Raw genomic sequence first — 13,875 nt, forward strand, 5'->3', positions numbered from 1 at the left:
AAGAAATAAAGTTCACAACAACAACAATAACAACAAAGCCTAATCCCACTAAGTAGAGTTAGCTATATAAATCCTAGAACGTCATGACGTTCAGTTTTGTGCCATGTCTTCTATTAAATCCAAGTAATCCAAGTTTTTTATTAGAATCTCTTTCCAAGTCTTCATAGGTTTCATGTACTCCTTTGGCTTAAGTTTCTGTCTTGTAATTACATATTCTAACCGAAGCGAGTGTAAGTCTTCGTTTCACAAATTCAAACCATCTTAACAGGAGCATCTGAAGAAATAAATTCCAATGAAAAAAAAAAATTACTTTTCCGAATATAATATGTAAAGATGTCAAAGAGGAAAGTAAAGGAATATCCTGAACGCTGTGTGGGAAAAGAAATAAAAAGCGAAATTTCCCATTTTGGCCCTGAAATCAAAATTTGAGACCATTCGAATCGAACAAAAGAGCTTTGCTTCCCGCTCAACTCAAAGATTTAAATCCCACAGACACTGTGCCACACATACAATTCCAGTCTCCAGATTCGAAGGAGAAACCCAACCCCCTCATTCCTTCCAGGTATTTCTCCCTTTTTCTTTTAATTTCTTGCTTATTTTTTTATAAATCCACTTCCAAGGTCATACTTTTGCTGTTCTAGGATTTCTTCTTGCCCAAATCTTTCCCAAACCAAATTTGAATCTACAAAATCTCGAGTTTTGACTATCGTTTAGTTCTAGATTCGTTACCTGGTTCTCCGATTCGGTGAAAATTCCTGCTACTCAGACAAGTGTATTGATAAGAAACCCTAATTTGGGTTTGCTCTGTTGCCCTATTTCTTGATTAGTGTTGCGAGAATCAGGTTCGTGTTTGTGTTCTTCATCTGGTTTGTCTATTTCCAGTAGATACTTGCAATTTTTTCGATCAGTTACATTCGGAAAATCTGATCGAATTTATGGCTGGATATGCCTGTTTCAAAACTGAATAAGGAGCCCCATTGCATTCACTGTTAGCAGCAGCAGATTCGACTTTCTATAAGTAGATAGCAATGGAGTCATAACCATACTATACCCAATTTTGGACACGAACTAGTGTATGTTTTGGTGTCAAAGGATGTCAACTCGCGAGCAGAACTTGCAAGGAAACAATGCCCATGAATCATATACTCATAAAACTAATCCCATATTCTGTGGATGTGGGATTGTGAAAAGGCACATAATACTCATGGAACTCGTAGTCTTAAATACTTCAAAACCCGTTTTTTCTTCTCATGGATCTGTCTATGTGGTTGGTTGTTTTCAGTTTTCTATATGAAAATGCTCACGTTAACATGTTTCTTCGTGCTTCAGATCTTTACTGCATTAGAGCCGCTTGCAAGTTGAGGATCAAGGGAAATGGAGGACGTATATAAAGAACTAGATGAAGTTAAAACAGAGGTGGACAGGCTTAAGGTTGAAGTCCGGGTTAAGACGGAACTTTCTGATGTCTTGAAGAAAGCTAACAATGAGCAGTTGATCAAGTTTCAAGAAGCTAAGCGGGAGAATGAGAAACAAGCTCAAGAACTAAATGTTAGGCTTGAGGAAATTTCTCAATCAAGGCAGGCTTCTGAAACCCTCCAGTCTTGTTTGCTTGAAAAAGAATCCTCGCTCAGGCATTTGACTTCTTTGCATGAAAAACTCCAAGCTGATAGTGAGAAGAAACTGCAAAAAATGGAAGAGGAAAATAGAGAGTTAGTATCTGCATTAGATGAAGCTACTGAGAGAAACAAAGAGTTGGAACAGAATTTTGGTGCCAGTACTAAAGAGATTGAGGGCCTTAAAAGACTCTTATCGACTACAGAGAGGAAGTGTTTCGAGGCAGAGCAGAAGGCTCGAGAAGCCAAAGAACTGAGACAGAGAGATGACATCATAATGGGGTTAGAGGAGGAAAATAGAAATACTCAAGATCAGTTGAAATGGAAGAAAGAACAGTTTAGACATCTTGAAGAAGCACATAGACGGCTCCAAGCTGAGTTCCAGTTGAATAAAGAGGAGTGGGAGAGGGACAAATCAGCACTGCTTGAAGAGATCTCTTTGCTGCAGACAAGCTTGGATTCCCAAACAAGAATTCTTGAAGGTGTTCAAAAACTTTTGGAGATGTGCAACCAAGCTTTAGCTCATGAAGAAAGCAGGAGGAAGTTTTTGGAAGTTGAAGTGTCTGAATTCAGATCACGTTATGAGAATGTATTTGCCCGGTGTGAAGAAGAAAGGTCAAAGTTCGATAGCTTGGCTGTTCAAAGGGATGAAGAGATTGCTAAGCTAAGAAACTCACTGTCAACAAAAGAAGCACTCTCCAAAGAAACGGAATTTAGAATTGTTCACCTTGAGCAAGAGAATCGGGAATTGAGAGACTCTGTAAAAGAACTGCAGGAAGCTCAAATCAGAAATTGTGCCCCAGCTGCTCTAACAAAGATGCGCAACAAGCTTAGGGGCTTGGAGCAGGTACATAGCAACTGTTTGACAAATCTGAAAGCAAAAGAATCTGAATTGAGCCTCCAAATAGAGAAGATGAAAGGAGATGTAAACAGGCACAACTCTGAATTGAAGGGTAGAGAGAAGCAAATAGAGGAGCTTCAGATGGAGCTAGAAAGCTGCCATTCATTGATTGACGTTTTAAATGAAGAGATTTCAGTAGTACTTGTGATCTTTAAATCAGAACTCTCAGAGGCTTACTCCAACAAATCTGATGCAAAAACTGAAACAGAGCTCTGTGACAGAATGGATGACGAGATCTCTCTACTTCAAACACAGTTGGAGATGAGGAACAGTGATTTACGAAATGCTCACCTTAAGCTAGGACAAGAACACGAGAAAGCAGAGATATTGATGAAGAGGGTAAGGTCCTTGGAACTAGCTGAGCAGCGTCAAGTTATCATGGAGGAAGAGATTCAACGACATAAAAAGATGCTTGAGGAATCATCTGTGCATCAACTTTACATGAAAGAACAGTTTGTGCAGATGGAAGCGGAGAAAGGAGAAGTTTCTTTGGCTTTAGAAAAGGCAAACCTTGAATTGGCTGAGAAAATTTGTGAAGCTAATCATTTAGAATTCGAATTACAGAATTGGAAGTCTAGTGCTGAAAGCTTGAAACTGTGCTGTCAAGAAAATCAAGAAAAATGTAGACAAATGGAGAATTCACTTCTTGCAAAAGCTGAGAATGAAGAAACCCTTAAGCACGAGAAAGGCATGCTTATCACCATTAACAAAGAGAAAATTAATAAAACTGAAGTTCTGCAGCAGAAGATTGTCCTTCTAGAAGCTACAGTGGCATCGAAGAACGAGGAAGTGGATTTTTTCACACAAAACACTGAGTACCTTATAAGCAATGCCAAGGAGAAGGATAGCTGCATAGAAAATCTCCAAAATGATATCATGAGGATGGAGCAGGAGGCCATGAGAAGAGAGGTGGAAGCAGCAATTCTTGCAAGCATAGATACAGAGAAATATGTTGGACTAGAGAAAGACAGGCTTTTCAAGGTTATGAATGAGAAAGGTGAGAACATAAAAGTTCTCCAAGTATTGGTGTCGTCATTAGAGCAAGACTTGACAAGTGCATTTATATCGTCCTTCTCAGAAGTTGTAGAAAATCTGGTTACAGTTGAAAAGCTTACTGAAGATTTGAAGAAGGCCAAGCATATGACAGAGCTAGAGATTGAAGAGAAGAACAAGAGAATTGTTGATTTGGAGAAGGAAGTATCTGGTTTGCGGAAAAGTTTGACAAATCAGGAGGAAGCCTTGTTTACTGAAAAGCGACAAGGAGATGAACTTCAAGCATTATTGGAAGTCAACAAACTGGAAAATGGTAAACTGATGGGTGAACAGAGGAGGCTGGAAGGCATAGTCAAGCAGCTTGAGTTTGAAAAACGCGTTCTCTTTCAAGACACCACAAGTCTATCAAAAGATAGGGAGGAAGTTTTTGTTCACTTTGAAGAAATATGTGAACTTATGGGTGACTTCACTTGTGAGGATGTGGAGATGATGAATCTTTTGGATACAATGTTACAAAGGTGCAAGGAAGAGGTGAAACCAGCAACTAATTTGAAAGTGGATAATGAGCTCTATGCTTCTACCTATGAGAATGCAAACAATTCTATTTCGGCGTCAGCAAGAAAACTTGAAGCGTATAGTACTGGAAGATCACCACTGAAAGAAGTGAATCAGCGGCAGTTGTAACTAATACAAGAGATACAAGTTTTCACTGAAGAATATGACACAAGGTAATTCAAAACCCATGCCTTTTTTTCAGATGTCTTCATCTACTTCTTAATTTTCATGGAGTTATCGAAAAAGTTATTAGCTTTTAACCATATTATGCATATTCTGTAATCGGCTAATGGGTAAGGGCAGGATGAAAAATTCTGCGCTTTAAAGGTTATGCTTTGGAGTTAAGAGAGCTGTTTCAGAACTTGTTTGGTTAAGTGCTCCAATGTTGTGAAACACTTTGCAAATTTGCTGAACACGAAACTTCTGTATGCAATAGCGAATTGCTAGATGTAGGATGCATATTGTATAAAGGTATTATCCTCATCCGCTGATCATGCTGAGCGCGTAACAAAGTCGAATGCAATCAATTGTTGAGGGCATTGATAATTGTTATAGTCTATAGAAATTGATAATTGTTCAATATTTGCGGGAAAATTTTGACTGTAATGTTTTCCGTTTGCGTAGAGTAGCCAGAATCGAAGGAATGTACTCCGAATGGGAATGGGCTTGAGACATCGTCGAGCTATCGAGCTTGAACCAGTTAGCAAATGGCAAGGCCAAACAAATATTTTGTAGTTTCTGCTGTGTTGTTGTATGAGTTACCACAAACCTCCTTTCTGGTCTTTCACTTTTCTTTTCTCTTTTCCAATTATTCTGTACTCTCCTTTTCCCTTCCACATTACGAAATGTGACTTGAAGTTCAGTTCCCAATGCAATCAGTCCCATTAAAATCCTTGTGTTGATGTTGAAAATTTTAAATTTCATTTCGTTAAAAAAAAAAAAAATGTTGAAAGTTACTAGCAGCCAAATGTGAAAAAGTTGAGCACTTGTCATTTGATAATGAGAAATTTGTAGACATGGTCCCTTAATTTGAACTCAATTGGAGCAATGATTTCTCAACTAAAAATCCATGACCATTGGTCTCTTAATTTATCAAAACGTGCAGTTATGGTCATTTTTATCAACCCTGTCAAAATTTTGTCAAAATGAGTCAATGTTGGAAGGACCATTACTTCAATTGGATTTAAATTGAGGGATTATTGCTTCAATTGAGTTAAAGTTGAGGGACCATTACTACAATTTTTCTCGTTTAGTTTTTCATATTTGCCCTTTAATTCAACCTCACGTGCGTGGCATGTGACTCATTTTAAAGGATAATTAATTGTGTCCGAGAATTATATTTCATCGGAATATACCCAAAAACCTTGAAGCTGCTACTACAGAAACAACAGAACGATCAATTTGGGACACAAAATCACTTGAGTACTCAAAACTCATATTTGGGAAAGAAAACTACTATTTGGTTGACTGATACTGCTTCCTGAACATTTATCTTGCAATAGATGGGAGGAATCCAGCCGTCTAGGGCGTTTCTTGGTAAATGATACAACAAATTATCACCGTAACCGGCACGAGATTGTCACATGATAATCCCTGATAGTACAGGGAACCCCATCAATATGTTTCAAGTTGTACATAATTCAACATCTATGAATTCTCCACGTTCTTCTCAGACGAACTTGAACTTTTGGAGAACTTTGTGCGCCATTTCTGCTTGTTCTTCTCAGATGTATTCACATTTTCGGTGTATTTTGTAAGACCCTGCCTCAACGCTCCAATGTTTACCCCATTATCCACCAAAATGCTTGTTACGCCCATCTTTGAAACCTGCAAATACCATCACAAGGTTTTGATTAATGGGTGAGAGATTACGGTCTCGTATAAATTAGAAATATACGAACAATACCGGGGATAGTATAAAAATAAAATCTCTTGGCACGGAGACTTGATGCGAAGCAACACTTCTGTCACACATTGTATAGATAACCAGTGGTTTCTGACAAGGAGAGGGAAGCAAAATTGGAGGGGGAAAAAGGGTGGGGCTATTTCCGCACCAAAAAAAAAGGTGAGTTGGTTCAACCCAGCTTTTATGCGTTGGAAAAGTTGCCTCTTATTAGATCTGTAAACTCCTTTTTCAGCTTTGCCAAAGTGTGCTGGAGAAAGTCACGTCACGCGTGGTGTTGACACTTAAAACTAATATCATCAATCGTAATCTTCTCTTGTATTCAGTCCACTTTAGCCAATACCAGGATTTCTTTTTCTACACATTTTGATACCAATATCCTCCGCCGGTATCAAAATTTAAAGCCCTCATAAGTTGTTGACACTAGCAAATAATTCACACAAAATTTCTCCACTATTTTTCAATCAAAATATTTTGGGCAAAGGTCATGGATTTGGAAACCATCAAGGGTCAATAGATGATTGATTCACATTTATTTCATAAAACTAAGAGACGATGGAGATGGTGAGAATCATAATAATTCAAAAGATGACTTCTTATTATGATTAAGAACAATTGCCACAGAAGAAATGGAAGGGATAATCTTACCGCTTGGATGTTCCTATTTTCGTCATCAAAGAAAAGCATCGAGTTGAAGGGGACCCCGGTCCTTGTATGAATTCGCTGAAAATGGTCTGTCTTGTGCGTCCAACTCGAAAAAATCTCCTGTACAAACAGCAAACCAGATTTACGAATAAAACTCAATCGACAGAGTTACAGTCGGCACACCCTTGGCAGCTCCCTTAATCCTAATTGAAACTGAAAAGATAAAAGGGCATTGTGCTCTGATGCGTCACCTGGGCTGCGAACATTGACTTGACACTCAATTTTTCGATAAAAGTCTTTGCTGTATCCGCAGTTGGTGACCTAGAAGCAATGGCAAGGCCAATTCCTTTTTCTTTCAGTGCATACAATATTCCTCTAGCATGGGGATACATCGATGGCATCTCACGTTTGGAGCGACATTCACTGTAAAAAGAACACAAATGTAAGTTGAAGCTGACAAACATAAAATTGTCAAGAACATGTTAAACTGTGACGTTACTTTAGAAGTAACTCAGTTCACAGATTATTTTCCCTTTCCTTTGTGTCCGTCCATGGCTACCTTGTAGGCTACAAATTTGAACCGCGTGTTCGTACGCCAACACGAAAGATAACACTTGATCGATACAAGACATGAAGCCGTGGAATGGAAGTCATTTTCCCATTTTTGCTTCACACACATCCTCGTTAATTTTTGTCTATTGATATTTTTCAATACATTCAATCCGACTGTCAGAAATTGAGAATTTTTGCCGATTGATATTTTTTTTCTGAGAATTTTTGCCGATTAATATTTTTCAATTCATTCAATCCGACAGTCAGAAATTGAGATTGTGCATGCAAAGTAAAAATGAGTGCGTAGATAGCACTATCCTGACTAATATTTTTCTCCTCGATTTTGATTTGAAAACTGATGATCTATGTTGTTCAGCAAATATCCACTTTCAAGAAAAATTAAAATTGTATAATACAAATATGCAGAATAACATCGACAACATCCCAAACCTCAAATCATCGTTTTGTTTCCAGTTCACAGGGAAAGCTGGATTATATATATTCATTAGTCGTCTGGGTTATCACAATTAATAGAAACTTTTCGCTGCTTTCTAGGAAAAGGAGAGAAAAATAAATTTTCTCGGCAACCGAACAAGTTGTGGTCGGAAAGAGAGAGAGAAATGGCGTACCAATAGAAAGGCCAGAGAGTGTAATCAAGATCGAAGACAACCAATAGCGGAAGCACTTGGAACATTCCCAATATCTCCAAAGCATCTGCCTTCACCTTATCGTCACCCATTCTCTCTCTGATACAAAGTTTCCAATTTGCCTGCGTTCTTGGATGAATTAGGCAATATAAATAAAGAGAAATTATATAGAAGGCCAGGTTTTTATTTATTATTAATGGTCAAAAGGTTTTTACTTTTTTTTTTTTCCCTATCCACACGTCATTTTTAATTCACACATATTCTTTGTTAATTTCTGTTCGTTAATTTTCTTTAATTTATTTGATCCGATGATCAAAAATTAAAAAGGTGTGTGAGAAGTAAAAAGAGGTGTGTGAATATCACACCTATATTTTTATTTCATTTCACATAGAGACAAAATTTATACACATGGGTAGATAACATGATAGACGATATTTTCGTTAGACCCAAAGTTATGAAACCCCTTTTTTTTTATTGGTTTGAAAAGTAAATTTCCTTAATTCAAAAGAAGATTGTAGGCCAACACATAGGAAGGCAAAATAATTCAAATATATTGGGGGAAACAAATACATAAAAGCTCATCCCAATTAAATAAGCAAAAACTAAAACCCACATCCCTAATCCCTGACTGTAGAAAGCCGCATTCGCCGCCGTCACTGCCACAATAGTCTTGCCAGCAACTACTGAAGTAGCAACACTAGAGAAAACGACTGAGTAGTGAAATCGACCAAGACATCATAGCACAAAAGTACCATACCCGCAACCAAAAGCACACTGCATCCATATTTCTTCACCAAAGACACAGAACTAAGAGATAGTCATTAGATCCAAATCCCTACCAATCCCTGCAAATATATACAAACACAGTAACACATGAATAAAAGATGAGGCTAAGGGGGTATGTAAAATACCCTTACTTTGGCCAAAGCTGCAAAACACTTGGCCTGGGGGGAAATCGGACATGCTGGTTGGAGGTAGGGAAAGTGAGGGAGGGAAATAAATCTGGTAACCATATCCAGCCTAGAGTCCGAGGAGAGCAAAGGACATGGTGAGGATGGATTATGAGGAAGAGAGACGGGGAAAAGTGGGGGGAGATGGAGTTTTGTGTTTGGAAAGGAACGGCCATATGAGAGGGAAGGGAGGAGAGAAGAGACATGAAGCCCAAAAGTGAGATAAACTCGCGGGAAAATTTGAGACAAAGCTCAAGGAAACTAAGATAAAACTCAGGGGAAGTTGAAAAAGAGAGAAGGGGAACATGTGGAGGAGGGAAAAAGAAGAACAAGGTGATTGGACAGGGTAGCCACCGATACCCAAACCAAAGGTTAGGGCCGGCGACAAGAGTGTTTGTAGAGTGGGAAACCAGAGAGAGAAAACATGTTCTCATTTTATTTTCTTTTTTATGAAATCCCTTCTTATAAACAACGATTTTGACGATGGTTGACTAATAACAGGATGGCATCAATGAAGTGAAATAGGAGTGGCATTTTTCCATGTGTATTATTTGAAGAATACCAAATTTAAAAAGTCATTTGTTTTAGTCAGAAAGATCCACATTTGCAATGGCATAAGCTATTTGCAACCTTAAAAATTTAGGTCCACTAGACCAAAATGTGTTACGACATGTCCCTAATTTTTCGGTAATTTTGTCCTCACTAATGTGAAATTACCAAAATTCCCTAGAAGGACACACTTTGCCTTCTGTTGACTTTGTTTTCAAGGGCATTTTCATAAATTTATTCATTTCTGGAGAATTCTAATTGGTTTGTTTAGTGTGTTGTGGAACCCAAAGGGGGATCTTTACCCTTCATTTTTCATCCCCTGACTTCTCTAGAGAACTATCTCTCACTCCCTATTTCTTTCGGTTTTCTACCTTGAGGACACCGACACCACCACCTCAACTTCCTCCGACGAATCGACCTCCTATCTCATAAACTTGTTTTCAACCTTAGTTTCTTGAAAATCGAACTTGAGATGACGTTTCTTCGAGCTCAAAAATGGACTCGACTTGCACGGCGAGATTCCTTGAAATCTGGCCAAGGTAAGGCCTAAAACCACTTTCTTTGTGTTCGTATCATCGAGTAGATAAAATTTCATATATGGATCACATGATTTGGTTGAGAAACGACAAAGATATCGTGAATTGAAAATTTTGCAGAAAATTAGCCAATTTTTCTAGTATTTGGCAAGATTTTTGGCAACTCGGCTCGGCTCCGATCAACCATTAACTTTCATTCGATCAACGTTGATTGTTGATTATTTTTTCGGGTTTTGGTCCAGGATCCTTCCTAAGATATTTCGACGCGCTGATTCTGAATCGACATACCATTTTTTTCAAATCCAATTGTTTTAATAGAGTTGTGCTAATGCGTTCATTTACAAAATAAAGTGCGAGTAGTTTTAGGGGCCCTAGAGGACAAACCTAGTTTGAAGAAGACTTCATATACGATTAGTAAGTGGACTTCTATTTCAGAATGTTTTATTTATCTAAATTCTAAGTATATGCCTAGATAAAAATGAATTTCAGTTATATTTTACGAATTATACTGATTTCATGGTATATCATCAGAGTTATGATTTATAATTTGCAAGTTAAACAGGTTTCGAAATTGTACTACCAGATTTATGATTTATGGATTATGATTATGACGATGATGATCTTATGAACGTTGGATTCTTTATTACTTATCTTATGGCATGCATACACCCATAAAGATTTAGAGTATTGCAGTACGTCCACGGTTGTAGGACACAACTTGTTGGGGGTACCACAATTGGACTCTTAGCTTGTCATTTGACACGCCCTGACACGTCCTAACCCCGATATCCATACATACCATGGTAGACACGTGCTGGTCGACACCCGAGGGTGATGAAGCCATTTAAAATATGCATACAAATAAAATATACGCAATTAGAACGGTTAAACCATAGCAGGAATGTGTTCAGAGCATACAACTACTAAGAATATTATGGAAGGATTACGAAGAAAAGATACGAACAAGGGAATGATATCGATACTGAAGAGACTCGAGGATACCTATGATGTAGAATCCTGACTCTGGGATCATGTGCCTCGATCCTAACCCCTGAGGGGGCGCAAAAACAGAAAATGTGAGTGGATAGAAGTTTATAATAATGATACTAATAATAGGAAAATATATTATTTCTGAACATAGCAACCCCTTGTTTTGAAAACATATATAATACTACGTATAGGTTTTATGAAAAACCCTAGCTCGCCATGAAAAACATTTATAAAATATATGTAAATCATATCAGCGTTGTACTCAACTAGGGGTATCATAGTCGCCCGAAGGCCAGTACCTGTCCATCACTCGAAGGTGAAGCTATATAAAATACCGTATATCCACACTGACACTAGCTGCGGCTAGTGAAGCTGTCCGACACCGCTTTCGACGGTGAAGCTGGGGGTATAATATATATAAATCATAACTCACTCCTCCATCACATGTGTCCTATAGCCATAAACATATACCCGTGGTGTGCGGATGTGCCGTATGATAACCCACTAGATAAGTACTAAAAACATGTCTCAAAAACTCATATTAAATCTCGGAGTTCAAATGCTCAAAACATCATAAAATCATATAACTTCCTAGTTCAAACTATCATCATAACCATAATAAATCCACATCCGTAAATCCACCACATTTGTAAATTCGTAATATAAATTATATTCGAAAACCATAGAATTCAATATATGCAAATCTAATAATTCATACTCTTTAGTAAAACGTAATTTCGATAAATCATAACTATGGAAATCCGAAAAACATAATATAAAACATATTCAATGCATGAAATATGAAATGCATGCTAGGTTAATAATTTATAAAAATATATAGTTAAGAAGGGGTACACTCACTAGTTTTTTCATTGTCTGAAGCCGCTCAAACGATCAAGGATGTAATCCTTTCCCACTAACGTGCCTAAACACAAATAGGGCCCTTTTAGTAAAACTCTACTAAAACGTTATAATTTGGAAAACGGATGGTGGATTCGGCATGTTGAGGAACCTCGTGTTTTTACTCCATTTGCTGTTGCACGTGGCGGTCGGCCGTCCCTACTCACCGGAAAACCCACCAACTCCAAAAATTCCTAAATTTTACAAGAATGAAGATTTTGATGAGAGGAACAACTTCCATACCTGCGGCCAAGGCCAATTTGGCCGGGAAAAGCCCCAATTTCACTAAAATCCGATAGAACCCTAGATTTGGGTGTGCTTTGATTTGTCCTCCATACTCGTTGCGACGCCTCAACCAATGCATGGACTTTGTTCTGGGGTAGAGGGTAGCCTATTGGTGGTGGTAATTGGTTGAGTTAGCTTCATAATCGTCAAATTTCCGCCATGGCACCCCCGGAACCGATGAGTTTTGTAACGACTCGTCCCCAAAAATTACAGTCTTTATAATTTTTAAATGTGAATTTACGGAAATACCCTTCAAGGTAAAAACGTTGACTTTTGTTGACCATCTTGTCATGTCATGTAAGGTTTGTTTTCTTGGTGTATCCTCATAGTACTTGTCGCTATGAACACGTAGGTGCTAATGGAACGCAATTTGGAGTTATAACGAATAAGTTATTAACGAATAATGTCAAGGGAAAAATTATAAATTTATTATTTTTTGGAATGCTCCAGATTTTTGGAGCAAAATCTGGAACGCCACATGTGTGGCCCAATTGAATGAAAGAAGAAACGGACGGTTGAGAGAAGAGATAAAGGAGAGAAATGAGGGGTGAGACGCCTAATCAGAAAGAGGAGAGAGAAGAAAGTGACCAATGGGGGAGAAAAGAAAGAAGGGTAAATGAGAGAGTAGAGGAGCACCGAATCACCTTTGACCTGGTTCCTCCTCGCTGACCCGACCCGATTTTTACACACCATGACGCCAAATCCGGCGTTTTCTAGGTGAATTGACTGTCGCCACTACCTGCACATGACTCCACGATATTTCTTCTTCAAGCCCAAACCCGATGGTTTTTGGTATTGTCTTCGTGCGGATGGCACCGGCGGCATCGTGGGGGAAGATCGGCTAAAAGCCGCCATTTCTAAAGGTAAACCCTTCGACCACTACCATTATTAGCCTTACCTTGAGCTCAGGAAAAATGCCCAATCAATGGTTGGAGCGTCAGAGTCGATTTGAGGATGAATTAAGAAACACCCTTTATAGGGTTTCTGACAGGTTTGGGTGAAATTGAGGCTTTTTTCGGCCAAATTGACCTTAGTCACATGTATGAAAGTTATTCCTCTCACTGAGATCTTCATTTCTATGAAGTTTGAGAAATTTTAGAAATAGTAGATTTTTCCGGTGAGTCAGGGTGATCGATCGCAATGTACGGCAGCACGTGGGCCGAGGCATCCCTTGACATTTCTAGGCTAAATTTGATTCTCCAATTCCATGCGTGAAGTTCGATTGATGAATTTCTGTCGTTTGAACTTGGTTCCATTAAGGTCAGCCACTTGATTATTATAGCAATCGACGATCCGACCGTTGGATCGTCACTTAACTTTGATACGTTATAGTATGTAATATTTGAGGATATTAGAAACTTACGAATCGGGAATCCAATGTACGGATCTTCTCAAATAGGATATGTAAGTTACGTGTTCTATTGATAAGAACTCTGAGATGTGATTTGATAATTGTTCTAGGTGTTGATTGTTCGTGACACCTCGATATTGTACTAGAGAGTTATAGCGCGGACCTTAGGTGAGTGGGTCTTTTTCCTTTTTATAGTATATATATATATGTGTGTGTGTGTGTGTGTGTGTGTGTGTGTATAAATAAACTTTACAGTTTCCACAAACGTTTTTTATATATGGAATTATGCTTTACTTGCCATGTCGTAGATAAGTTACATTTTAATATTGCATTGTTACACTTGTGAATTGTATTATGTGATGCTGCAGAGACTCAGGTAAGCTTCAGGTGAGTATTATGTGATTGAATGGGTTGTATTGCATTGGTATGCACACATTTCTTTAGAGCTCATCATGGCTGCACCTCGGTGTTAGTGCTCCCGACCGGGACTAGAGGCAGCTTTCAC

At 38.3% G+C, this 13,875-nt stretch overlaps 2 protein-coding genes across 5 annotated transcripts; one reads left to right on the forward strand and one right to left on the reverse strand.

The window, feature by feature from the left end:
• The first annotated feature begins 414 nt into the window (after positions 1 to 414).
• LOC137727142 (uncharacterized protein At4g38062) lies at positions 415 to 4,952 on the forward strand. 4 transcript variants are annotated; one of them, XM_068466080.2, is made up of 3 exons: positions 415 to 562; positions 1,330 to 4,235; positions 4,687 to 4,952. In XM_068466080.2, the coding sequence occupies exon 2, from the start codon at positions 1,375 to 1,377 to the stop codon at positions 4,189 to 4,191; it is 2,817 nt and encodes a 938-aa protein (XP_068322181.2). In that variant the 5' UTR covers positions 415 to 562; positions 1,330 to 1,374; the 3' UTR covers positions 4,192 to 4,235; positions 4,687 to 4,952. The 4 variants fall into 4 exon arrangements, with proteins under 4 accessions (XP_068322181.2, XP_068322182.2, XP_088551030.1 ...); XM_068466081.2 differs by having other exon boundaries at positions 4,692 to 4,952; XM_088694904.1 differs by having other exon boundaries at positions 509 to 842; positions 4,692 to 4,952.
• Positions 4,953 to 5,500: 548 nt separating this feature from the next.
• LOC137726259 (Haloacid dehalogenase-like hydrolase (HAD) superfamily protein) lies at positions 5,501 to 7,960 on the reverse strand. Its single transcript, XM_068465159.2, has 4 exons — positions 7,792 to 7,960; positions 6,862 to 7,033; positions 6,614 to 6,730; positions 5,501 to 5,889 (listed from the first exon to the last, which is right to left on the reverse strand). Exons 1-4 carry the CDS (start codon positions 7,899 to 7,901, stop codon positions 5,710 to 5,712), a joined length of 579 nt encoding a protein of 192 aa, XP_068321260.2. The 5' UTR covers positions 7,902 to 7,960; the 3' UTR covers positions 5,501 to 5,709.
• Between the last annotated feature and the right edge of the window lie 5,915 nt (positions 7,961 to 13,875).

Source organism: Pyrus communis, chromosome 5, assembly GCF_041283825.1.
Source record: "Pyrus communis isolate YQ-2024b chromosome 5, ASM4128382v1, whole genome shotgun sequence".
Taxonomy (NCBI): domain Eukaryota; kingdom Viridiplantae; phylum Streptophyta; class Magnoliopsida; order Rosales; family Rosaceae; genus Pyrus; species Pyrus communis.

Coding starts and splice junctions, on each gene's coding strand:
- LOC137727142 (XM_068466080.2), top strand. CDS start 1,375: ATGGAGGACGTATATAAAGAACTAGATGAAGTTAAAACAGAGGTGGAC.
- LOC137726259 (XM_068465159.2), bottom strand. CDS start 7,901: ATGGGTGACGATAAGGTGAAGGCAGATGCTTTGGAGATATTGGGAATG. Junction 6,731..6,861: donor AGTCAATGTTCGCAGCCCAG/GTGACGCATCAG, acceptor CTGTTTGTACAG/GAGATTTTTTCGAGTTGGAC. Junction 5,890..6,613: donor AAAATAGGAACATCCAAGCG/GTAAGATTATCC, acceptor TGGTATTTGCAG/GTTTCAAAGATGGGCGTAAC.